General features: G+C 44.2%; 3 protein-coding genes across 15 annotated transcripts in view; 1 reads left to right on the forward strand and 2 right to left on the reverse strand.

Annotated features, from left to right (window-relative positions):
* The window catches only part of KATNAL2 (katanin catalytic subunit A1 like 2), a 240,550-nt gene that overhangs the window by 158,126 nt on the left and 56,300 nt on the right, over positions 1-26,124 (forward strand). For 12 of the 13 annotated variants that reach the window (XM_063699202.1, XM_055368788.2, XM_055368780.2 and 9 more), the window contains exon 4: positions 21,087-21,157. The exons of the other annotated variant lie outside the window; for it this stretch is intronic. In XM_063699202.1, the coding sequence (XP_063555272.1) occupies positions 21,087-21,157 (71 nt within the window). The remainder of the gene's footprint in view (positions 1-21,086; positions 21,158-26,124) is intronic. 13 annotated transcript variants of the gene reach the window in all.
* On the reverse strand, positions 842-3,482 carry LOC129528431 (elongin-A3-like). The gene has a single exon (XM_055368810.2). The coding sequence runs from the start codon at positions 2,709-2,711 to the stop codon at positions 1,074-1,076; it is 1,638 nt and encodes a 545-aa protein (XP_055224785.1). The 5' UTR covers positions 2,712-3,482; the 3' UTR covers positions 842-1,073.
* Positions 5,442-8,493, reverse strand: ELOA2 (elongin A2). The gene has a single exon (XM_004059381.5). It carries the CDS (start codon positions 8,131-8,133, stop codon positions 5,872-5,874), a length of 2,262 nt encoding a protein of 753 aa, XP_004059429.4. The 5' UTR covers positions 8,134-8,493; the 3' UTR covers positions 5,442-5,871.

Genomic DNA, 26,124 nt, shown 5'->3' on the forward strand with positions numbered 1-26,124 from the left:
TGAAGCCAACAAATGCCCTGAGTTAGAATGCAAACTTTCACCAAAGCTTGCAGGAGCTCGTAGGAGGTGAAGTCAAGGTAGTTAACCCGGTCACCTCATGGTAATTAGAAACTCTGATTGGCAGGTTTAGACTTCCTGATCGAGAACCTAAATAAGCTGATTAAGGTGTCGCCATTCTTTCACAGGGGTTCTGGGTGAAAAGATTGGGATTGATTCTTTGCGGTGCTTAGTAAAAGTATTTTGACTTAAGGAACGTAGCAGTTGTTAGCATTTATGTATGAAATCCAAGAGTTCCTTTCTTCAAATAAACAGCAGGTTTCTTTGAGATGTGCTCCGCTTGTGTCACCCAGGCTGGAGTGCAGTGGAATGAGGAAGGGTCACTGCAGCCTCCGCTTGCCCAGCTCAGGCGATCCTGCCACCTCAGCCCTCTAAGAAGCTGGGACCACAGGGGCCGTGCCACCACGCCGGGCCCATTTCGGTATCTTTTGTGGAGACGGGGTTTCTCTGTCTGTCCCAGCCTGTTCTCCACCCCCTGGGCTGAAGCGATCTGCTTTCCTCGGCCTCCCAGAGGAGGATGGCTGACGATTACAGGATCATGCCCGGCCTTTTCTCTAAACGAAAACACCAATGGCAACAAAACATTTTGCGTAGTCGGAGTTATCAGTGTCAACTGATGGATTGAGAGTTTGTGTCTAAGAAGTCCTTCCTTATGTACTCGATGATTTCAAAAGAAAGGAAAAAAGACAAAAGGGAATCTCACATCTTGTACCTGATTTATGATTGCAACTAGGGCGTTATTTAAAAGACGATCAGTGAACCACCAAAGTAGAATTGATCCGAATGCGTTCATAATATCTTGTGAATTCTGAGGTGTCCTCCAAGCAGGGAGGCAGTGGCTGGGTGTGGGAGGCAGAAATCACAGGGCCAGCCCTTGACACCTGCAGGATTCGGAGGCTCAACTTTGCACCAAGCCAAGGGTTCTGGTGTCCATCGGAAGTTTCGTTCCCCAACCCGCACTGACTTTGCATTGGCCCTCCTCCCCCCAGATTTTATCTGTAAGGCAAGTGCTGAGTTTATCGTCGGGAGAATCTTCCCTTGTAGTCTCGAATCGCCTTGGCCATCAGCGGGGCCACTTTCTTGGCAGCCTGTTTTCGGGTTTTGTCCGCGGGCGCCGCGTGCTCGTTGCTGCTGCCGCCGCTAATGCTGCCGCCGCCGCCTTCCCCGAGGCCGGAGGGAGCCTGGCTGCTTCCTGCGGGCTTGGGGGCTGGCTCGATCTCTCCATCTCCGGGGTCAGCGGCTCCTGCAGACTTCTCTTGCCTCCTGGAAGCATCATAAGGCGTCTTGGCCACAGAGTTGAAACAGATCATCTTTGTCTGTCGGCCGCTGGGTTTGTTTTCACGTGCGGATCGGATTTTCGCGGTCACTACTCGCAGCCGCTGCTCTCGGGCGTCCCGAAGCCGCAGGTAGAGCTCCCGCCAAGACTCGTGCTCCTGTGGCTTTTCTTCCTTGAAGTCCTGGAGACAATGAATCCTCCATAATTCATCTGTCTCTCGAGCGAGTGCGGGATTGTCTTTCTCTGTGCGGTACAGCTGATCGGGCGTCCACCCTGCCAGAACGGGTTCAAGAACCGAGTAGGGGACCCCTTCCACGTCACCGAGGGCGTCCGGATTGTTCCTAGGCACCCGGAGGCACTGCTGGCGCAGCGTCGGCACCTGGAGCTGGCAGGCAGGCCTGGAGCCCGAGTACACCGGCATCTTAGCGTTCACTCTGCGTCCAGGGAAAGCAGCTTCCTCCTGGAGCGTTGGCGCGGAGAGTGCTTCTGGGTTTGCCTGGGAGGTGATGGCCTCAAAAGCGGACAGCAGATCGTAGTTGGCCTGCATCCAGGCCTCTGAGGGGTCCCAGAGCTCTGAGAAGACATGGCTGGGCAGCGTTTTCGGCCCGGCCGAATCAGCGCCGGCCGCCTGCAGCCTCTCTGAGTGGCTTTCCTGGACAGGAGGCGATTTCTGAGCCGAAGCCCCGCGGGACGATTTGTGCCCCTTGCTGTGGCTCACCACCGCTTCCCCCTGGGGTTGGCCCTGGCAGCCTGGACCCAGCAGAGGCCCGCCCTGAGCGGCGTGAGCGTGGCCTCTTCCGCGTTGCTTCCCGGGCACAGCGGGCTCAGGGCCCTCGGGCATCGGGAGGGGAGCGGTGCGCGTTGGAGGGGCCCGATGGGGGCCGGAATCAGCTGGGGCCATTCTGGGGCGCTTTCTCTCGGCTCTGGGCTCGCGACTGGGAGACCTCGGGTGAGGTCTCTGTTGCCCCGGAGGTGTTCTGCGTGCTGTCCGTCTGTGCTCAGGGCTGTGAGATGGGCTCCTGGGGGCCGTCGCGTTTTCTGGGAAGCCCCAGGCCTTTTCCAGGTCCTGAAGAGCCTCCCCGAAGCGCTGTCGGGAAGCGCTCTCCTCAGGGTCCTGTGGGTCAGGCCCGGTGTTTCGGTCCACGAGCACCAGCTTCTTCCACCGGGCCGCTAAGTCTCTGGCAAAGTCGCCCACGTGCTGGTGCTTCGGCAGGCGCTTCACCGTCTTTCTGATTCCAGTCTCCGCCAGGAGGTCTGCCGTCATGGGCAAGGCGGAGAGTTTCTGCAAATATTTCTCTAGCCTTTTCGGGTCCGTCTTAGTGGCCAGACGCACCTGCAGCTTCTCCACTGCGCGCAGCGTAGTGGACCCTGCCGCCATCTCGCCAGAGCTGTGCAGGCGTCGCTGTCCTCGCGGTCGCGGCTCTGTCCTCGGGGCGGCGGCACAGGCAGTGTGGGGTGGCCGGTCCTCGCTGCCCGGTCGCCAGGCAGCGACCTCGGGATGTGGAGTCACAGCCTGGAGCGAGCTGGGTCCTCGGAGCAGCGGGCCACTTGGTCTGGAACGCCGGTCCTTGCAGACAGCTGAGCAGGCCCGCTTCTGTTCCTCGGGATGTGCAGCCGCAGCCTGGAGTGACCTGTGCGGTGCGCCGTCCAAGGCAGAGTGAAGCTCCGCTGCCAGAGCCCGGCCTTATGTAGCCAGCCCCGGGCCCACCCAGGGCTCAAGCCCTGACCCCCTTGGCCCCTGGGCTGCCCCGCCCCGATAGGAATTCATTCCGTCAGCCCAATGCAGCCAATCGGGACGGTCCACGCCAGGTGGACTGCTGTGCCCCGCAGGTTCATTAGGTTAATTGCAGCCTGGACACACCCCACTGAGTTCTACCGTTGGCCCTCCATGTTCCCAGCTTCCACATCTGTGGATTCCAAAAGACACAGAGAGAATCTTCTTGGGAGTCAAAGCGAAAATAACAACACCGCAAGACGAAATCGTAGGAAGAAGAACCAACAGAGGATGACAACTCTTTACCTGGGATTGACGTTGTGTGAGGGGACTTGGAAACATTCGTAGAAAAGTAGGATTAAGGGAGAAAGAGGAAATAGGCGTATTTTACTTCTCAGCCTCGGCTCCATCAACTTCAAGACCCTTCTGGAAGCAGTGTCTTTTGCCCTCCGTCTAGCCCATCGCTAAAGCCCCCAGGGTCCTGGGAATTTAACTATTTCCATGCAATCTTTTTTCCATTGTTAACTGAAGAGAACTGGGTGCCCTTTACAGGATTTCCAAGACGAGGAAACAAAGAGAAGTCAGCAGGCGCCAAATCAGGACTGTCAGGTGGACGCCTCACGGTTTCCCATGGCAGGTCTTGCCCAGCTGCCCTTGTTCGAAGAAAGCCATGATCAGGAACACTGTCGTGGTGGAGAACTGTCTGCTGGGGACCTTCTTCGCTCCAGCTTTGGCTAACTTTCTGAAAACGCTCTGCTAGCGAGCAGATGTGATCATGTTTTGGCCCTGCGGAAAGTCAACCAGCAGAATCCCTCTAGCATCCCCACCCCCCACAACGGTGGCCATGACCTCTGTTCTTGACTGCTCCTCTGCGGTTTGGACTGGAGCACTGCCACCTCTTGGTAGGCATGGCTTCGTGCTTGGTCTTCAGGATCCTGCCGGTAGAGCCGGGTTTCATCTCCTGTGACCAATCTTGGAAGAAATGCTTCAGGATCTTGCTCCCACCGGTTGCTTAAAGTCTCCTCGGAAAGGCTTGCTCTGGCCTGCAGCTGATATTGGTGCCACGGTTTGGGCAGCCGAGTTCCACTCTCACCTTCCAGTCCAAATGAGGAAAACAGAACTATTTGAAGTGTCTATGGTGTCGGCTATTGTTTCTGCTGTCGATGGCGGTTTTGCTTAATTTTTAAATTCTTGCGTGACTTTCTGTGCCTCTCTCTGTCTTTCTCTCTGTGTGTGTTGTGGTCGGGGCGGGGTGTGTGTGTTTCTTCTACAGAAAGAAAATCGTTATGCCCTGGGAATGGAGGAATGGGGATTCGTGTGTTAAGCCTTTTCTTATAAGTACCCTTCCATAGTTTGTAGAAAAATAGGTAAATTTGCTGTGTTTCCAGACTTCCAGCTACTTCTCGAAGAGAATCCTACCATAATACTGGCAATTCTTCAGAGCTCGAATGAGGATTATTTTAGTAGAGACGGGATCTTTTTCATATTGGTCGTCCTGGTCTTGAACTCCTTACCTTATGTGATCCACCCACCTCGGCCTCCCAAAGTGCTGAGGTAGGCCCTTGAGCCTCCCCACCTTGACTTTTTTGAGTTTTATATGGTACTGGTAGTGTCACGTCCCTTTCTCCAGAAGGAATGCTTTCTTGTCTTCCTTAAATGCAGTATCCTTGTGTCTCCATCCTGGCTTTTTTCGTGTGTGTGTGTGTGTGTGTGTGTGTGTGTATCATATCTGGCACACGTTCCTTTGATTACCAGCCCGTGTGAGGCCAACAAATGCCTTGCTTTAGAATGAAAAGTTCTAAGAAAGCTAACAGAAGCCCATGTGATCTGAACTCAAGGTAGTTAACCCAGATATCTCATGGTAATTAGAAAATCTGATTGGCTGCTTTAGACTTCTTGATTCAGAACCTAAATAAGCTGATTAACGTGTCACCTTTCTTTCATAGGGATTCTGGGTGAAAAGTTTGGGAATGATTCTATGTGTTACTTATGGAAACTATTTTGGCTTAACGCATGTACCAGTGATTTCCATTCACTTATTAAATCCGATAGTTCCTTTTTTTCTAAGAAATAGCAGTTTTCTTTGAGCCATGCTCTGGTTCTGTCACCCAGCCTGAAGTGCAGTGGAATGATGAAGGGTCACTGCAACCTCTGCTTGCCCAGCTCAGGCAATCCTGCCACCTCAGCCCTTTAAGAACCTGGGACCACATGGGCCGTGCCACCATGCCAGGCTAGTTTTGATATCTTTTGCAGAGATGGGGTTTTCCTATTTTGCCCAAGCTGTTCTTCACCTACTAGGCTCATGCGAACTGCTTTCCTCCACCTCCCAAAGGAGGATGGCTCACGATTACAAGATCATGCCCAGCCTTTTATTAAAACAACAACAACAGCAGCAACAGCAAACATTTTATGTATTCGGAGTTATCAGTGTCAACTAATGGCTTGTGTGTTTTTGTCTAAGAGGTTCTTATCTACTTGATTTCGAAAAAAAAAGAAAGGAAAAAGGAAATCTCACATCTTGTTCCTTATTTATGATTACAACTAGGGTGTTTTTAAAAAACTATCAGTGAACATCCAAAATAGAATTGTTCCCAATGCGTTCATATCTTCTGAATTCTGAGGTGTTCTCCAAGCTGGGAGGTAGTGGCTGGGTGTGGGAGGCAAAATCACAGGGCCCAGCACATGACACCTGCAGAATTCAAAGGCTCAACTTTGCACCAAGTTAAAGGTTCTGGTGTCCATTGGAAGTTTCGTTCCCCAACTCGCATTGACTTTGCCAATGCAAAAATCCCCCCAGATTTTATCTGCAAGGCAAGTCCTGAGTTTATCGTCGGGAGAATCTTCTCCTGTAGTCTCGAATTGCCTTGGCCATCAGCGGGGCCACTTTCTTGGCAGCCTGTTTCCGGGTTTTGGCCGCGGGCGCCGCGTGCTCATTGCTGCTGCTCAGGCAGGGGTTGGCCCGCTTCTCAGGGAGCCAGCGAAGGACGCTGCTGCTGCTGCCTCTACCACCGCCGCTGCTGCTCTGGCTGGAGAGAGTGTGGCTGCTTCCCGCGGGCTTGGAGGCTGGCTTGATCTCCCCATTTTCGCGGTCAGCGTCTCCTGCAGACTTCTCTTGCCTTCTTGAAGTATCATAAGGCGTCTTGGCCACAGATTTGAAACAGATCATCTTTGCCTCTCTGCCGTTGGGGTTGTTTCCACGTGCAGATCGGATATTCGTTGTCATTACTCTCAGCCGCTGCTCTCGGGCGTCCCGAAGCCGCAGGTACAGCTCCCTCCAAGTTTTGTTTTCCTGTGGCTTTTCTTCCTGGAAGTCCTGGAGACAATGAATCCTCCGTAATTCGTCTGTCTCTCTAACGAGTGCGTGATTGTCTTTCTTTCTGTGATACAGCTGATCGGGCCTCCACCCTTCCAGAACGGGTTCAAGAACCCAGTAGGGGACCTCTCCCACGTCGCTGAGGGCGTCCGGATTGTTTCTAAGCACCTGGACACACTGCTGGCGCAGCGTCGGCACCTGGAGCTGGCAGGCAGGCCTGGAGCCCGAGTACACCTGCATCTTAGCATTCACTCTGCGTCCAGGGAAAGCAGCTTCCTCCCGGAACTTCGGTGCAGAGAGTGCTTCTGGCTTTGCCTGGGAGGTCATGGAGTCAGAATCAGAAAGCGGATTGTAGTTGGCCTGCATCCAGGCCTCTGAGAGGTCCCAGAGCTCTGAGAAGGCATGGCTGGGCACCGTTTTCGGCCCGGCGGAATCAGCGCCGGCCGCCTGCAGCCTCTCTGACTGGCTTTCCTGGACAGGAGGCAATTTCTCAGCCGAATCCCAGGACTCACCAGTGCCCTTGGATTCGTTTGCTTTCCTTTGTTTATCTCCAAGTGCAGTGGTGGAAGATTTTCCAGTCTTTTTCTTTTGCTTCCGCAACTGATCGTAGGTGAGGTATTTTTCACATGACAGAGTGGGCTGCTCGAATTCCTCAGCCATATCTACCTCCTCCACCTCAGAGAGGGAGCTCACGGACGTTCTGTCCAAATGAGCAGTCGGTGGCTTCCCCTCTTGAGTCTCTCGGTCGTTGGAAAGCTGCTCTTTCTCCTCGGGGGACAGGCCGTGTGTCCCATTTCCTGGGTCCCGGCCGTCTAGACTGGGCCTCTTCTTGTTCGAGTGCCTGTGCTGAGGCCTCTTCTGGTGACTGTCTGGAGCCTCCGCCAAGGCAGGGACACGCTGGCCCCTGCCAGCTTGCCCCCCTTCCTTGTCTGTCTTGAAGTCCGAAGGCTGCCTGTCCCTGGCACTTGCCCAGGAGGGCATCCTTGGGGTTTCCTCTCTTAAGCAGGCCCGGCATGATTTCTCCCTGATCAAAGTAGGGGAGTGCCAATCTCCCTGGGCACACAAGGGGCGTTTTTCCTGGCGAGACGATTTGTGCCCCTTGCTGTGGCTCACAACGGCTTTCCCCTGGGGTTGGCCCTGGCAGCCTGGACCCAGCAGAGGCCCGCCCTGAGCGGCGTGAGCGTGGCCTCTTCCGGGTTGCTTCCCGGGCACAGCGGGCTCAGCGCCCTCGGGCATCGGGAGGGGAGTGGTGCGCGTTGGAGAGGCCCGATAGCGGCCGGAATCAGCTGGGGCTATTCTGGGGCACTTTCTCTCAGCTCTGGGCTCGCGACTGGGAGACCTCGGGTGAGGTCTCTGTTGCCCCGGAGGTGTTCCGTGTGCTGTCCGTCTGTGCTCAGGGCTGTCAGATGGGCTCCTGGGGGCCGCCCCGATTTCTGGGAAGCCCCAGGCCTTTTCCCGGTCCTGAAGAGCCTCCCCGAAGCGCTGTCGGGAAGCGCTCTCCTCAGGGTCCTGTGGGTCAGGCCCGGTGTTTCGGTCCACGAGCACCAGCTTCTTCCACCGGGCCGCTAAGTCTCTGGCAAAGTCGCCCACGTGCTGGTGCTTCCGCAGGCGCTTCACCGTCTTTCTGATTCCAGTCTCCCCCAGGAGGTCTGCCGTCATGGGCAAGGCGGAGAGTTTCTGCAAATATTTCTCTAGCTTTTTCGGGTCCGTCTTAGTGGCCAGACGCACCTGCAGCTTCTCCACTGCGTGCAGCGTAGTGGACCCTGCCGCCATCTCGCCAGAGCTGTGCAGGCGTCGCTGTCCCGGCGGTCGCGGCTCTGTCTTTGCGGCGGCGGGACAGGCAGTGTGGGGTGGCCGGTCCTCGCTGCCCGGTCGCCAGGCAGCGACCTCGGGATGTGGAGTCACAGCCTGGAGCGAGCTGGGTCCTCGGAGCAGCAGGCCACTTGGTCTGGAACGGCCATCCTTGCAGACAGCTGAGCAGGCCCACTTTTGTTCCTCGGGATGTGGAGCCACAGCCTGGAGTGACCTCTGCAGTTTGCTGTGCAACAAAGAATGAAGCTCTGGTGCCAGAGCTGGGTCTTATATAGCCCATCCCAGGCCGACACTCACGGCTCTAGCCCTGACCCTCTTAGCTCCTGGGATGCCCCGCCCCCATACGTGCTCATGCCGTCAGCACAATGCAGACAATCGGGACGGTCCACGCCAGGTGGACTGCTGTGCCCCAGAGGTTGATTAGGTTAATTTCAGCCTCGACACACCCCACTGAGTTTTACCGTTGACCTTCCATGTTCGCAGGTTCCACATCTGTGAATTCCAAAAAACACAGACTGAATCTTCTTGGGAGTAAAACAGAAAATAACACAGCAAGACAAAATCATAGAAAGAAGAACCAATACAGGATAACAACTCTTTGCCTAGGACTGATGTTGTGTGAGGGGACTTCCCAAATTTGTCAAAACCGGGATTAAAAGACAAAAATAAAACCGGTAGATTTTATTTCTTAACATCTGCTCCATCAATTTCAAGACAGTAGTTCGAGCACTGTCTTGACCCCGCCTTGTCCCTCAAGCCCTGATGTTTCTGGGAATTTAACTATTTCCAAGAAATCTTTTTTCCATTATTAACTGAAGAAAACTGGGTGCCGTTTGCAGAATTTTTAATACGAGGAAAGAAACAGAAGTCAGCAGGTTCCACATCATGACTGCAAGGTGGACGCCTCATGATTTCCCTTTGAAACTCTTGCCAAACTGCCCTTTGTTCAGTGAAATGCTACAGCAAGAACTTTTTCAAGATTAGTTAGAACCCTCTGGTAATGGTTTTTCTGCTCATGCTTTGGCTAGTTTTCTCAAGAACTCTGTTAGTAAGCATATTTGATCTTGGTTTGGCCCTTCAAAAAGTCTTTTAGTCATATCTTTTGAGCATTCCCCAAAACTGTTGCCATGACCTCTTCTCTTGACTGGTCCTCTCTGTCTTTGACTGGAGTGCTGCCACCTTTTGGTAGCCATTGTTTTGTGCTCTTTCTTCAGGACTATCCAGTGTAGCCATGTTTTATCCCCTCTTACAAATCTTGGAATAAATATTTCTGGATCTTCTTCCACCTGTTTTAAAACTTTAAAGAAATTTTTACTCTTGTCTCTAGCTATTATTGTTGAAACAGATTTGGTATCTGGATCGGACTTTAGTTTTCAGTGACAATTATTAAAACAGGATCATTTGAAATATCTATGGTTTTTTCTCTTTATTTCTGTTGTTATTTATTTACCCTCTCAAATTAGGGAACACTTGGTCCTATGTTTCTGAGCATAGTTGACCAATTCTGACATTGTATTAAATTCAATAAATGTCTTTTCTGGATCTGTAGACACTTCTTTTGATATTTCTAGCATTTTTTTTGGGTTGTACAGCATTTGAAAGTTAGGAAGTTTCCTGGCAGAGCCAGGAGATAGTCAGGAAACAAACAAGAAACAAATTAGAACCTACAGGTATATATATTCAACCTTTTAGGGGAATATTAGATGCAGGGACTGTAAAATAGAAGTATAGTAAAGACATTTGAAAGAAGAGATGTATGCTTTTTAACTGTTTGTTTTTGAGATGGAAAGCTTAATGCAAAATTTGGATCTTATTACTGAAATTGAAACGAACTCATGCAAATTAATCTCCATTGCACCCGTAAAAAGGAAATTAAAAGCACTAATGTTGCATGTAGCGTATATACAGTAACATTTCCTAAATATCTTCTGGGTCTAAAACTGGGAATGATATTCAATGCTTCCTTTTCCTCAGGCTATGGTATCATAGGATTCAATTTTGAATTTGATAATGGAGGTATATTTGTGGCACAATAGCCCACAAAGGAAATGAAAGAAGACAAAAACAGCCAGATTATTGAAACATGCAAATGAGACACCTAGATTAGATGTTCACTTCTGGGCCTCCTTTCTTTGTACACAGAAATTAATGAGCATGTAATTGTGTCCATTTCAGGGGCACACCATCTCTTACAGTTTAAATGGACCCTTTTTGCGGGCAATGGTTCATTCTTAGTTTTTTTTAATTCAGAAGATAATTTTCTATGTTAATTTGAATGGCCTGGGCAGAAAGATGTAGATCTGGCCAACTTTATACCTTTAATTAAGAAATTTGTAAGACTGCATTCTGTGTTTTCAGTAACAGAAGCTCATCTTAAATATTTAACACTACATTTGGAATAGTGTTTTTAAAACTCTCTTTTCCTGCTTTACTCTTACTGAATTCTGAATTTTTATCACTCTTAACCACAAAATAAAAATCACATTATTATTTTAAGACCTGGTCACCACAAGTAAAAGCTGCTTCACAGTCCACATAGTAGGAAAGCCATTTTTTTTTTATTAGAGATAGGAGTCTCCCTATGTTGCCCAGGCTGCTCTCAAACTCCTGGGCTCAAGTGATCCTCCCACCTTGGCCTCCCAAATCGCTGGGATTACAGGAGTGAGTCACAGTGCCCGACCATGAAAAGCCATTTTTGATGCAGCCTCATTACCAGACAGAGTTCTAAAGGACTCAGCCAATCCCCATTATAGAGATCTACTCTTTTGCAAACTGTGATTCTAATAAAAAAAAAAGTGGAAATTCTTTTGATTGGAGTTGAAGTAGCTGCCATTTTGCAGAAATGTAATGAAAACCCTGAGTAAGCCTGTCTTTTAGGCTATTCTTTCAAAAGTATGATCAACATTGCTCAGATTTGTTTAGGATTAAAAGTTAGACCTCTGTCTCAAGAATTAGAGCTTTTGCTTTCTTATTTATCCTGATTAACTGTGTTAATTAGGTCAGTGGTTCACTGTTTAAATGACTCTCCAGGGATTCTAAAAAGGAGTTTGAAGGAAATAATTCTGACAAATGTTCCAACTCACTTTTATTAGGGTTGCTATGAAACTCACTATCCTACCTGTGGGTAGTAGAAAATAAACTGTATTTTTCTGCCTCTGTGTATGTGCATGTATGTGCACACATGGAGTATTTCTATAATATAGTGTAATTGATCCTCTAGAGTATAAATTGTTGAGTGATATTGCTGGGTCAACAGGTATGCGCATTTTTCTCTTTGATAGATTTTGTCAATTTGCTCTTCAAAAGGGTTGTACCAACTTACATTCCCACCAATTGTATCTGAAATACAATATTCTTTCAATACCTTACCAAATCTGGATGTAAAAATGTAAAAAATAGCTGCACTTTAAAAAATTTGAGATTCTTATTGAAAGAAGCTTATTTTTGTACCAAAAAACTGCATAAGTATAGACAATAGTTAAGGTGGTTTCTTCAACTTGTATATATATTGCAAATTATTATAAAACCCACAAGAAAAACTGTAAAGAGAAATGTCTGCTGTAAATGAATATGTGAAGATTCTGAACACAGAAATGCGTGTATTACTCTTCTGTTCAGTAAGTCTACTCCTGTAGTCACACTGATACAGCAAGGCTGGGTAGTAATAAAGTGTCATTGCTACACTCCAAAGCAGAAACAGGCTCTGTCTGGGGGCTGAAAAAGCAGGCCCTCATGGTGCTATGTGTGATAACCAGTTCTTTTACCCCCATCATTTCCATCTTGAATAGCTTCAAAATATTGCATATAATGATTTATATTTTCAGTTAGACTATTTATTTTATATATCAAGCCACAATTTTACTTAAATTATTTACATTTATTTAAGCCTTCTTTTCTCTGCCCCTCTCCCACATTTTGCATTTTAAAATATCTTTATTCATATACCTTACAACTCACCATTTAAAATGTACAATTCCATGGCTTTCAAGATATTCACAGAGATATACTTCCATTGCCTTGATCAATTTTAGAACTTTTCATTAGCCCAAAGAGAAATTCTGTACCCTTTACCTGCCATCCCCTCCACCCCCTGCCCCCTGCAGTTCTCCCATCCTCCCCAGTCCTCTCCTCCCCACTTTTAAATGTTTCTTCCGGGATCTTTTTTTTCTGTTCCTCTAATAAATCTAATGAGTTTTCCCTAATGAGTTTTTCATCCCACTAATGAGGGTCTTCCTCTGGGTATATGCATGTCTGTGCACACATGGAGTATTTCTATAATATAGTGTAATTGACCCTCCTCATCTTTAAGAAATTCAGCCAAACCCAGTGCAGTGGATCCAGCACTGAGGAGCACACAGAGAACACTAGCTACTTTTTCTCAGTGACCTAGTCCTAGAGAACATTTGCACAAGTACATGTTTCAATTAGGAAGAAGCAAATGCTTCTAGAGTGAAGGATAGAGAGACTCTGAAATGCATGAACGAAGCAACTAACAGCTATTGGGCACCCACCAATTACTATCCCTAATATTGGCATAGCACCTCCACAGTTTTCAAAGCACTTTCCAGGCTTTATTTCATGTGATGTACAGGACACTGTGTTAGAACCTCTAATATGGAGGGATATGGACATTGTTAGAAATGGGACCAGTCAGTGTCCAATATAGTCTCTAGAAAAATGTAGATCACTTTCATGGCTCTTTAAGCCAATTCCCATCTTTGCTTTCTCAAAGACTTTTACATGCATATGAAATGGATTAGCTTTATTTACAGCAGGTCTGCAACTATTCAGCAATTAAAAGACATAATCTCTTATAAGACATACTACTCCTGGTACAGCAGGGTGACTAACCTTTTGAAGGAGGTTTAGCCAGTAACAGCTTTGGAATGGTCACTAATATTGTGGGAAATTAGGTTTGAGAAATTGTAAAAGACATCATTCATTTATTACTCTGTTAGGTCAACTAGGAAAGACTGGCTGGTAACCACAGTTGTTTGTTTCTGGCAAGTTTGGCACACAGGTTTTGGTAAATTAAAATAGTGGTTGTGCAGGGTATGGATTTTATGAAATAATATAAAGTAGAAGATTATCTCTGGTCTGGAGTGAATATAAATTGGTGAGAGAATGATGAGGAGGAGTTGAAGAAGGGAGGAGCATTGGCCCAGAAGCCAAGATTCTGCTTTCAACTATTTGGGCTTTTCAGCAAATCCCTTAATTCTTATAGATCCCAGGTTCCTGAGATTCAAATGATCTCCAGGGGCCCCAGAGATTCAGTAATTTCCAGGTACCTTTTAGACTTAAAATTCTGGACCAAAACTCCAAACATAGGTTTGAGACCATATACGTTTAGAAACATAGCCCATCAATCCTATTTCTGCCTATTTAATATGCAGTTATAATTGTATTTTGCAAACTTGATGTGGACTGAATTCTATGATTATTATCATTTTTATTCTGCGAATAATGGTCACTTTGGAATGACCTAAATTTCATGAAGGGTTCCCCTCCTAATATGCCAGATGGCACTATAGGTGATGCAAATTTAATTTCAAAAAAAAGGAAGGAAAAACTTTGATGGTCAATGTTAATTTTGGCAAATTAGAAAGGGTTCAGTCTTCACCAAGAGTTGTCATGTCAACGTCTTCAGAAAGATGAGTGGAAACTACAAATCTCAGATATCTTTAATATCGAAATAGTATCATTTTGTATAGTGGCTTTCAAACTTTTTTTTACTGTGACCAACTGTAAGACATCTTAGATTGAAATTCAGAATTCTCTCCCTCCCACACACATACCTACACACAAATACAACAAAAGTTTCGTGACACAATACTAAGCCTTCTTACCTGTTATGCATTCTGCAATCATTCTATTTTATTCAACTATGCTTCTCATAACCGATTAAGTTGACTTCATGACCTATAGTTTGAAAAAGAAGTGATCTAGTAAACCTATCAACGAATATCAATCTTCTTACCACAAAATCGTATATGAATAAATATAAACAATTTTTATTATTCAATTATACCTTAATAAAGCTGAGGGGGAGGGAAGAAAATAGAATGAGAAGAAAATTAAATCAACATTAAATAGGAAAAATAAATAAAGAAATAGTCTCTACTTGGCATTTGGCACCATGACAGGTGGTGTGGGCAACTGGAAGTATTTAATGATATTTCTGTTTTCTGGGAAAAAGAAGTTACTTTAACAGACATTAGAGAAGAAACCTGTAAGACACTTTGAAATTGTGCCCAGACAGACCAGAAAACCATAGAAGCAGATAATTATGAAATAATGAAAATTTCATGGAATAGGTGGACAATTTCTGAATCTTTACTTTGATATGGGGAAAATTACATACTGTTGGACAAAAATAGTCACCAAAAATAGACATGTGTTTCACTCATATAAAGCTCAAAAATGAGAAAACTAAACAAATACATTTTTTAAGAATACATACATAGTTGGTAAAAATCAGAAAGAAAAAGGGACTGATAAGCACAAAATTCAGGATGGTCATTACCTCAAGAGGCAGGGAGGGGAACCACCTGCGGGGAACACCCAAGGGAGCTTCTAAGATATTGAAGGTGCTCTGGGTCATAATCTAGGGGGTGTTTGTTTATCATTAAAAATGAATGGATGTGTTATACACTCTTTCACATAAATTATATATATATATTTCACAATAACATAAAATATAGCAAGCAAGACTACTGTAATTGCCTTCTTGATTGTTTCTCTCTTGGTAATTTGTTTTTGGGTTTGTTAACCATTCCCCCCATCACTGCTGTCTTCAAGGACAGAGGTAGGAAGGTTCCCAGTGACATTGTTTCTGAGTGGACTGTTGTATGCTTTTAAAGCTCTCCTTAATGTTATCAGATCTGTCATTGAGGATTAATTTGGATTTTAGAAATAGCCACATCTCCTAATAGTATTTGTAAATTGGAAGAGGCATACATTTACATAACAATAGAAGATTTATTAAGTTATGATACATTCTCCGCATACGTTAAAAATCAAGTATTATAAAAACATTTAATGCCTTGGAAAAATATTTATAAAATATTATTTCTAAAAATAAGTTATCTGCTTACATGAGAGTACTACTTTGTAAGAAGACTTAAGAAGTATGGGCTGGGTGGAATGGTGCACACTTGTAGTCCCAGCTACTTGGGAGGCTGAGGTGGGAGGCTCACTTCAGCCCGGGTGTTCAAAGCCAGCCTGGTAACATGGTGAGATCCCTGTCTCTAAACAAATACAATTAAATTTTAAAAAAGAATGTGACGAAAACGTGTTTTTTTCTCATGGTTTTATGCATTGTACCAGTTTTCTACAACGATTATTTTTGTAAATGCAGCTTGGGGGAAGACTGTGATCATTAATCTATATTGAATACAATTTTATAATAAGAGTTTCAGAAGTTTTTTGAGCAATGGAATAAGAACATGATCTGCCAAGGAACTAATTTGAAACCATAAACTTCCATTTAAAAGCAGTAGGCCTGACAAATTAGTCACTGCTTTTTAAAAAATAGAATTTATTTTTTAGCGCAGTTTTAGATTCACAGCCAAATTGAACAAAGTATAGAGAATTCCCACGTACCTCTCTGCATGCTCACCTTCCCCCACTGTCAACATCCCAAAATACAGTGGTATGTTGTTAAATCGATGAATCTACACTGGCATGGTTATCAACCGAAGTCCATTTTACATGAGGGTTCATGCTTGCTGTTGTACATTCTGTGGTTTTGGACAAATGTATAATGATGCCTATCAGTTACTACAATCTATCATATAGAATGGTTTCGCTGCCCTAGAGATCTTGTACTCTACCTATTCATCCCTTCCTCCCCCCAACCCCTGGCAATCACTTATCCTTTTACTGTCTCTATAGTTTTGCCTTTTCCAGAATGTTATCTATTTGGAATCATACAGTATATAGGCTTTTCAATTGGCTTCTTCCACTTAGTGATATGCATCTAAATTTCCTTCATGTTCTTTCATGGCTTGATAGCTCATTTCTTTTAGCTCTGAATAATATTCCATTGTCTGAGTATACCACAATTTATTTATCCATTCACCTACTGAACGACATCTTGGTTGTTTCTAAGATTTGGCAATTATGAATAAAGCTGCTATAAACATCCCTGTGCCAGTTTCTCTGTGAACATAAGTTTTCAATTCATTTGGGTAAATACCAAGGGGTGCAATTGTTGGGTCAGAGTAATTGCTGAGTAAAAGTACGGTTAGTCTTTACTTTAAAAAAAACCTGCCAAAGTGCCTTTCAAAGTGTTTGTACTGTTTTGCATCCCACCAGCAATCAGTGAGTTTCTGATGCTCTACATCCTCGCCAGCATTTGCTATTTTGGATTTTCACCATCCCAGTAAGTGTGCAGTGGTACTTCACTGTTGTTTTAACTTTCCATTCCTTGATGATGTGATGTTGTCTTTTCATATGCTTGGTTACCATCTGTATATCTTCTTTTGTGAAGTGTCAGTTCATGTGTTTTGCCCATTTTTAAGTGGATTTTTTTTTTTTTAGTGTTGAATTTAGGAGGGTTTGTCTGTGTTTGTATATTTTGGATACCAGTCCTTTATCAGATACGTCCTTTGCAACAATTTCTCTCATTCTGAATCACTACTTTTTATGTCATCTATTTTATAGGTTCAAGGATTATATTTTTAAATCTCTTTTTCTTTTGGACTTCTGAGAGCCCTGACATTTATTTTAGACTAAATTCAAAGCAACAACTAGCTTTTGAATGGCAGAGATCAAAATCGATCAAACAAGTAGTACTTACTATGCTCCCTTCACAAACATTTTGAAACACAGGTTGCCTTATTTGTTGTGTTTTCTAGCACGCTGAATAAAGGCTTATCATCTTAAGCAATAAAACTTTCTATTTGAATTCTTTTGGATGGATATGTTTATAAAATAGGTTACTGTTTTACCTGCCTACTTACATTGCAAATATTGAGCATAACTGAACCTCTTCATTATGACTTTAAATCATAAGATAATACTCTAAAAAACAAGAATAAGATGCTATGAATAAAGAAAGAATCAGAGAATAAGAAGCTCCTGGAAATTAAAAATATTATTATCTAAATAAATTCTGCTAAAAAATAAGGCCAAGGAAATTGCTCAGAATATAGAACAAAAGAGACAAAGGAATGGAACACTGTGGGGAAAAAAGTCTTTAAAAATCAGTTCAGGATATCCCCTATCCAATTAATAGGTATTCATAAAAATAAACCGGAGAAAAAATAGTGAAATAATTTACCAAAGAAATAATAAAGAAGTTTTCCAAAAATGAGAACATGAGAATTTCTAGCTTGACAATGGCTAGGCAGTGAATGGAAAATGACCAACACCAAAGAAATTGTGTAATTTTAGAACCCTAGGGTTAAAAATGAGATCGTAGGCTGGGTGCGGTGGCTCACGCCTGTAATCCCAGCACTTTGGGAGGCCAAGGCGGGCGGATCACGAGGCCAGGAGATCGAGACCATCCTGGCTAATACGGTGAAACCCGGTTTCTACTAAAAATACAAAAAATTAGCCGGGTGTGGTGGCGGGCGTCTGTAGTCCCAGCTACTCGGGAGGCTGAGGCAGGTGAATGGCGTGAACGCGGGAGGCGGAGCTTGCAGTGAGCAGAGATCGCGCCACCACACTCCAGCCCGGGCGACAGAGTGAGACTCCGTCTCAAAAAAAAAAAAAAAAAAAAAAAGAGATCCTAAAAGCTTCCTGGGAAGAAAAATTACATTACATACAAAGGATCAGGAATAGGAATGGTAATGTTATACCTTTTCAAGCTATCAAGCTTAAAGTAGAATAAAGACACTTTCAGGCATACGAATTCTCAACATTTATCTCCCATACACCTTTACTCAAGAGAATGTGTGCTATTTTTTTGTTGATGTTGTTGCTTTGGTAATTTACGAAGAAAAGAGGTTTAATTGACTCATGATTCCACAGGCTGTACTGGAAATATGGCAGAAAGTGTGCTATTAAAACAAGAGAGGGACCAGAAGAGAAAGATTCAGTTTCTAGGGGATCCAATGCAAGAAAATGTCAAAGGGAAATCCCAGAAAAAGCATCTATTGCAGGTCTTAGAGTCAGTCTCTAGAGTAGAACGGGAGGATAGAGGCTCCAAGAGGGAAGCAAGAGGTGAGTGAGTAGAAAGGACACAAAATCTTATGTATTTGATGGCATGGGAAGTGATATGAGATGTGTTAGTGTTTTGATTATTAACAATACATATGTTGAAAAGTAACCTAATAAAAATGGGGTGGTTATTCATTTCAAAAAAAAATGTACAGAAATGGAAAAGTAACCATGGTATTTTTGGCTCCACAGTGAACAACTTTTATATGGTCCTAATAATGTAATCAGCAAATATTGATCCAACTGTAGGGAAGGATAGTTTGAAAAGGGTGTAAGACAGCTTAGTTCTCATCTGTCTTAAAGGAAGTGAATAGTTAATGCCTAACACACATATCATGAAACAATGATATATTATTTAGAAACATGGAAGTACATATCAGAAGAAACAGCTAAAATAATTAAGTTTGTTTCCTCTAGGGCAAGGGTGTCCAAACTTTTGCGTTCCCTGGGCCACAGTGGAAGAAGAATTCCCTTGGGCCACACATAAAATACACTAACACTAATGATAGCTGATGAGAAAAAAAAAAGCAAAAAAAAATCTCATGTTTTAAGAAAATTTACAAATTTGTGTTGGGCCACATTCAAAGCTATCCTGGGCCACAGACAAAAAAGTAGAGAGGTGGTTGCCAGGGGCTGGGGGCAGGGGAGATGTGGAGTTACTCTTTAATGGGAACGAAGTTTCAATTCGGGAAGATGAAAATTTTCTGGAGATGGATGGTGGTGATGGTTGTACAACAATGTGAATGTATTTAATGACACTGAACTGTACACTTAAAAATGGTTAAAATGATGGCCAGGTGCGGTGGCTCACGCCTGTAATCCCAGCACTTTGGGAGGCCGAAGCAGGCGGATCATCTGAAGTCAGGAGTTCGAGACCAGCCTGGCGAACATGGCAAAACCCTGTCTCTACTAATAAAGTACAAAAATTAGCCGGGTGTGGTAGCGGGCATCTGTAATCCCAGCTACTCAGGAGGCTGAGGCAGGAGAATTGCTTGAACCCGGGAGGCAGAGTTTGCAGTGATCGGAGATCACGCCACTGCATTCCAACCTGGGCAACAAGAGCAAGACTCCTTCTCAAAAAAAAAAAAAAACAGTTTAAAATGGGCCCGGTGTGGTGGCTCATGCCTGTAATCCCAGCACTTTGAAAGGACAAAGTAAGAAGATTGCTTGAGGCCAGGAGTTTGAGAACAACTTAGCCAACATTGTGAGACTCTCATCTCTACAAAAAATATAGAAATCAGCCAGATTAGTTTTATCTAGGTGGTAGTGTGCACCTGTAGTCCCAGCTACTGAGGAGACTGAAACAGAAGGATCACCTGAGCCTGGGGAGGGCAGGGCTGCCATGAGCCCTGACCATACCACTGTACTCCAGCCTGGGCCACAGGGTGAGACCCTGTCTCAAAAAAAAATTAAAAAAGAAAAAAATGGTTAAAATGGTAAATTTTATATTACATATATTTTACCACAATAAAAAAGCAACTTAGAAAAAAATTTAGTATTATTTGATTTTCAAATATTTATATGCATATTTTAATTTCATTATAACATTAATTTTTAGAAAACTCTGCATGAATGCCTGAAAAATGTTTTTTGGTTTTTGGTTTGTTTGTTTTTCTTTTCTTTTCTTTTCTTTTTTTGAGACAGAGTCTCACTCTGTCACCCAGCTTGGAGTGCAGTGGCAAGATCTTGGCTCACTGCAACCTCTGCCTTCCAGGTTCAAGTGGTTCTCATGCCTCAGCCTCTCGAGTAGCTGGGATTACAGGTGCCTGCCACCACTGGCTAATTTTTGTAGTTTTTGTAGAGATGGGGTTTTCCCATGTTGGCCAGGCTGGTCTCAAACTCCTGACCTCAAGTGATCCATCCACCTTGGTCTCCCAGATTGCTGGGATTACAGGTATGAGCCACCGCACCCAGCCATTGAAAAGTGTTTCTATGTATCATGAATATAAGTGTTTGTGCATAGATTTTGTGATGTAATTTAGGCCACACAAAGACCTTTTATGGCTTTTGTCTAGTTCTTACCTGTATTCTACTTAGATAAAGATAGATAAGTTATTTTCAAATAAGGGAAGTATTACTGAACATGACTATTTTGTGAATACATTTTGGGGCAATTTGAGATACCAGTTTCCTAAATGTAGCACATTAACACTGTGAATAAATGCACGGATTCATCCAGTTTGAGCAAAGACCTTATCATACAGGAGTTGTCCTTTTATGGCCTCTGCTATTCTCAGTGGCTATTCTGAATCCTTGCCTGTGCAGTCACCCCTGAGTGGTTTGTGGGAACTCATCTCTGCATTTGGCAAGGACTGGGCGGGGCTCTGAGTGAACTACAGATATGGTAGCAGGTAAGTGCCTGTGTTGTCACAGATGATTTCTGGCTCACAGCTGATTATCTTTTTCTAATCAGTTTCCTTAACCTGGTCCCAACAGTAGTAGATGTACATTTCTTTCTTCACGATTATAAGCAATAAAAGGCCGATTGGCTCGGCAGGAAGAAGTCCAAGTGGTGAAGAGCAATCCTAATTAAAATCATTGTCCCTTAAGTTTACAATTGAGAAGGCAGCTGTAAGAAGAAAATAACAATGGAAAACAACTTTATATGTCCTTAGAGACTTCAAATTGCTTTCCAGCCTTTACGTCATGCTGCTTGGCTTTGACAGGTTACATTTACCTTCCAGGGTTTATTGCTGTAAGAGCAGTGTTATTTTTTGTTGTCATCCTACCTAAATTTTCCTCTGTTCCAGTGCGAGATGAGGAGAGAAGCACGACGAAAAAATCTTCTCATTTTGATTTCGCATTATTTAACACAAGAAGGGTATGTTACAGTACAAATGTTTATAGAGGTGATTCCTCTTTCTCTGCTCTCTACTTTTCCAGATGCGTACTTTTAAATACAATAGACTTTCTTGTTTAGAGCAATTCTATATTTACAGAAAAATCGAGCAGAAAGTACAGAGTTCTGTATGCCCATTCCCTTTTCCAGTTTCCTCTCCCAGTGACATCTGTATTGATGTGGTTTATTACTACTGTTGATGAGCCAATACGTTGTTAACTGAAGTCCGTAGTTTACATTAGGGGATACTCTTTGTGTTATATTGTGCTGTGAGTTTTGACAAATGCGTAATGGCCATGTATTTGCCAATATGGTACCATACAAAATCGTTTCGCTGCCCTAAAAATCCCCTGTGCGCCACCGGTTCCTCCTCCTGTCCCAACAACCCAGACATACACTTTTTTTTTTCTTTTGAGACAATGTCTCATTCTCTTGTCAAGGCTGGAGTGTAATCATGGCTCACTGCGACCTCTAACCACATCCCCCTGCTCCCAGCCTCCCCAGTAGCTGAGACTGCTGGTGTGCACATCGTGCCTGGCTAATTTTTGTATTTTTTGTAGAGACAAGGGTCTCACCATGTTTTCCATGCTGGTCTCAAATTCCTGAGCTCAAATGATCAGCCCACCTCAGCCTCCCAAAGTTCTGGGATTACAGGTGTGAGCCACTGCACCTGGCTTCAGACTTATGCTTTTATTGCCTCATTTACCTAGATATTTTTCACATTAGATGTTGAAAACTTTTCAACAGACCTATCCAGTACATAAAGTACTTTTCCTTTCCTCTACACATTTGAAGATAGCACAGAAATGAGGTTTTTCTATAGTCTCACTGCTGGCTATGTGCACAAGATAACTTTCTTAATCAGTTTTTCTTTCCTCAGAATAAACGTATTGCATTTACTTGGACAACCTAAGCCCAACTCTCTTCTTCCTCGCAATACCCATTCTATAACTGGCAGGGTGAGGAAATTTAAAAACTTTTGGGTTTGGCCACCTACCTCATTAAAAACACACAAGCAATTACAGTAAGGGCTGCTGCTACTGTGCTGGATGATATAAGAGGAAGAGAGCTGCTCAACAAAGTGTTTGAAGGGCACTATCTACTTTATATTCGCTTTTCTTTTCAAATTTCAGCCAGGAAGAAAACATGTAGGTTTCAGACTAAGAGCTTACAAAATTTTTTTTTTTTTTTTGTAACAGATGGGGGTCTCACTCTGTTGCCAGGGCTGCATGATCATAGTTCACTGCAACCTCTAACTCCTGGGCTCAAGGGATCCTCTCACCTCAGCCTTCTGAGTAGTTGGGACTACAGGCACATGCCACCATGTCCAGCTAATATTTAAATTGTTTTTAGAGACAGGATCTTGCTGTTGCTCAGGCTGGTCTTGAACTACTAGCTTCAAGTGATCCTCCTGCCTCAACCTCCCAGTCACTGAGATTAGGGCTTTAAAACTTTTGAGTTAGAGCAGTGGTTGGTTCTCAATTAGGATGATTTTGTCCCTTGGGAGATATTTGGCACTGCTTAGAGGTCTTTTTGGCTGTCACACTGGCATCTAGTGGGTAGAGGCCAAGGATACTGCCAAATGCCATCTGACGCACAGGACAGCCCCCATAACAAATAATTATCTGACTTTGAATGTCAACAGTGCCAAGATGGAGAAATCTGGAGTTAGAGCAAGAAAAACCAATCAATTTTTGATATTTTCCCAAAAAGTCTGATAAGCATCTTTTCCTCCATTAAATAAGGGAGCTACTGGAACTAAAAGTCGGTTTTGAGACTCCAGTGACCCTCGTCCTGGAGAGGTACAAAGGAAAAAGGTGAGGAGGGCAGGAGGCAGTTGACAACGAACTGAGAGATCCCATTGGTTTCTCTTACCCATGCCAGCAACCACTGCTTTCAATAAACCTATTGCCCCCTAGAAGGAAATGAGTGCCCCCGTCCCATGGTTAGCAGACAGGCAGGCCATCAGTCACTTCTCAGCTTAGGCTCAAACTCTGTATCTCCACATAGCAGTGGGGTGGAATTGAGCTCCGGAGCAGGGCAGGGCTGACTTTGGTCCTTTCTGTGCCTCTGTTTCTCCATCTGGACTATAAGAGCATTCCTGAAATTGACAAGCCAGACAGTCTGCATGTGGGTAGTGGGCTGCTCTGCTCTATTCACCAGGCACTTAAGTAAAGTAACCCCAAGGGTAGCATATGAGAAAGTGCTAAGTGTTCAATCTATGACAGGGCTGTGGGGCTTGTTGTCATAGGGACGGCTTCCAGGATATGCATATAAACTTAGAAGCCAGACTCTTTTTTTTTGTTTTTTTTTTTTTTTTGAGACGGAGTCTCACTCTGTCGCCCAGCCTGGAGTGCAATGGCGCGATCTCGGCTCACTGCAAGCTCCGCCACCCGGGTTCAGGCCATTCTCCTGCCTCAGCCTCCCGAGTAGCTGGGACTACAGGCACCCGCCACCAAGCCTGACTAATTGTTTTGTATTTTTAGTAGAGACGGGGTTTCACCGTGGTCTCGATCTCCTGCCCTCGTGATCCGCCCGCCTCGACCTCCCAAAGTGCTGGGATTACAGGCGTGAGCCACCGCGCCCAGCCCAGACTATTTTCTTTCAAATGTCTGCTCTTCCCTTTGCTAATCTGTGATCTTGGACAAGTTACTTATTCTCTTTATGCTTCAGTTCCCTTGTCTGTAGAATGGAGTAATGGGGTATAGCTAAGTATCAGGTAGATGCCATTATTACGAGGATTAAATATGTAACATGCTTAGAATCATGCCTGACAATTACACTTATACTTCTATTATTGATAGGATTTGGGTTTTATTCTCTTAATACCCAACTTGGTTCAGCAAAGGACTTAAAGAAACTGGAATGTGGGCTTGGCCCATTTTACATCATCTTTTGATGGAATCTCAGCTCTATTCAAAGAACCCTGAGTTAAAATACCTCAAGGTGCTTTTCTGAGTGTGTGCAGCACTTGGAGCAGTAGTTATACAGAATATTAATAGGTGTTAAAGAGTTTTGTGGTCAGGTAAGCTTGGCAGATATTGGGTTAAACTAAACTAGGTCCCTCATTTCAGGACTTCTCAGACCATCTAATTTACTATGTGCAATGAGAATATCATACTAAAGTCACAGTATTCAAGGTTTTGCAAATCAATTTGGCCAAAGCTTTTCCAGGGTTTTGTTATTGTGGTTGTTGTTTTGGAGACAGGGTCTCACCTATCATCCAGGCTGGAGTGCAGTTGCCCAATCATGGCTCACTGCAGCCTCAAATTCCTGGGTTCAAGTGATCCTCTCACTTCAACCTCCTGTGTAGCTGAAACTACAGGTGTATGCCACCACACTCAGTTTGTTTATTTATTTATTTACTTATTCATTTATTTTTGGTAAAGATGGAATCTCGCTATGTAGACATAGCTGGCCTTGAACTTGTGGTCTCATGCAATCCTCCCACCTCAGCCTCCCAATTAGCTCAACTGCAGGTACGTGCCACCATGGCTACTTTTTGTTTCGTTGTTTTGTTTTGTTTTTTGGTAGAGATGAGATTTATATGTTGCCCAGGCTGGTCTGGGACTCCTGGGCTCAAGCGATCCACCCACCTTGGCTTCCAGAGTGCTGAGATTACTGGCGTGAGCCACCATGCCTGGCCTAAGGAACTCTTTTTTTTTTTTTCTCAGACCATCTTTAGAGACGAGTTTTCCACAGATAACTTTGAGAATGCTGTCTTCCTAGATAAGTTGACTCCTATAAAACTTAAACTCACCATGCCAGGTCCCAGCACTGTGAACATAGTAACAGAATCTCAGTAAATGTTATTTGCATAGCCATTGAGGAACTTACTAGAATGTAGATGGGTAGAATAATTAGAAACGAAGACAATGCCATTTTCACAAATTATCCCTGATTTTTTATTACAATGTATTTTTTGTTCCAGAAATTGTATCAGAAAGAAGAACTGTAAAAACAAAAAGATAAAAATAAAAGTCAGATGTAGTTGTTAAGGCCAAGTAGTTTGCTGCTTATAAAGCATGCATTTTTCCTTTCTGCCATGAGATGGCTCTTTGTATCGTGAATCAATGAAAGTTCTACTAGAACTGATCATTTTCCTGAAACCTGCTGGGAAAGGGACAAATGAGTGGACTGTCAAAACGAAAATGAACTATAGGTACTTTTAAGGACATATGAGTGTCAATAAAAGAGATCTGCCTTAATGAAGTTCTACAAATTCAGCAAAGAGGATAGATTACTGTGGATTAAAATAAACAATCAGGGAAAGCTTTGTAGAGAGGGTGACGTGAGCTGGACTTAAAAGATGTATAGAATATGAATAGACCAACGTGATGTAAGGCCATTCCTGGCAGAGGCACACAGCAAGAAGGGGCACAGCCTAAGTGGAACAATTAAGTAAACAAGAAGACCAGAGTTTGAATGTGTGAGTGAGAATTGGTGACAGCAGACAATGGAGGGTCATGGATGCTGGTTCTTCTATTAATAGTCCTCCATATCCATCTTCTCGGGCTTGGGTAATTTTAGTAGCCTCTGCGTCTCTCTCTTGTGTCTTGTTATTACGGCCCAGTATTGCACACTACTCCTAAAATCCCGTCCTGTCGCTCTGTTGGTTAAGAATCTCTAGCGGCTCCTCCTGCCAACCACATCGAATTCAAACCTCATTCAAGCTCTCAGCTCACTTGAGACCAGACGTTCGGCCAGCCTGGGCAGCACAGCAAGACCCCATCTCTACAAAAAATAAAATAAAATAAATAGCTGGGTGTGGTGGTGCACGCCTGTAGTCCAAGCTACTTGAAAGGCTGAGGTGGGAGGATTGTTTGAGCCCAGGAGTTCCAGGCTGCAGTGAGCCAAGATTGTGCCACTCCAGCTTAGGTGACAGAACAAGGCCCTGTCTCTAAAAATAAAAAAAAAAAAGGTTAAAAAAAAGTTTGTAAAAACAGAGG

This window comes from Gorilla gorilla, chromosome 17, assembly GCF_029281585.2.
Source record: "Gorilla gorilla gorilla isolate KB3781 chromosome 17, NHGRI_mGorGor1-v2.1_pri, whole genome shotgun sequence".
NCBI classification, from domain to species: domain Eukaryota; kingdom Metazoa; phylum Chordata; class Mammalia; order Primates; family Hominidae; genus Gorilla; species Gorilla gorilla.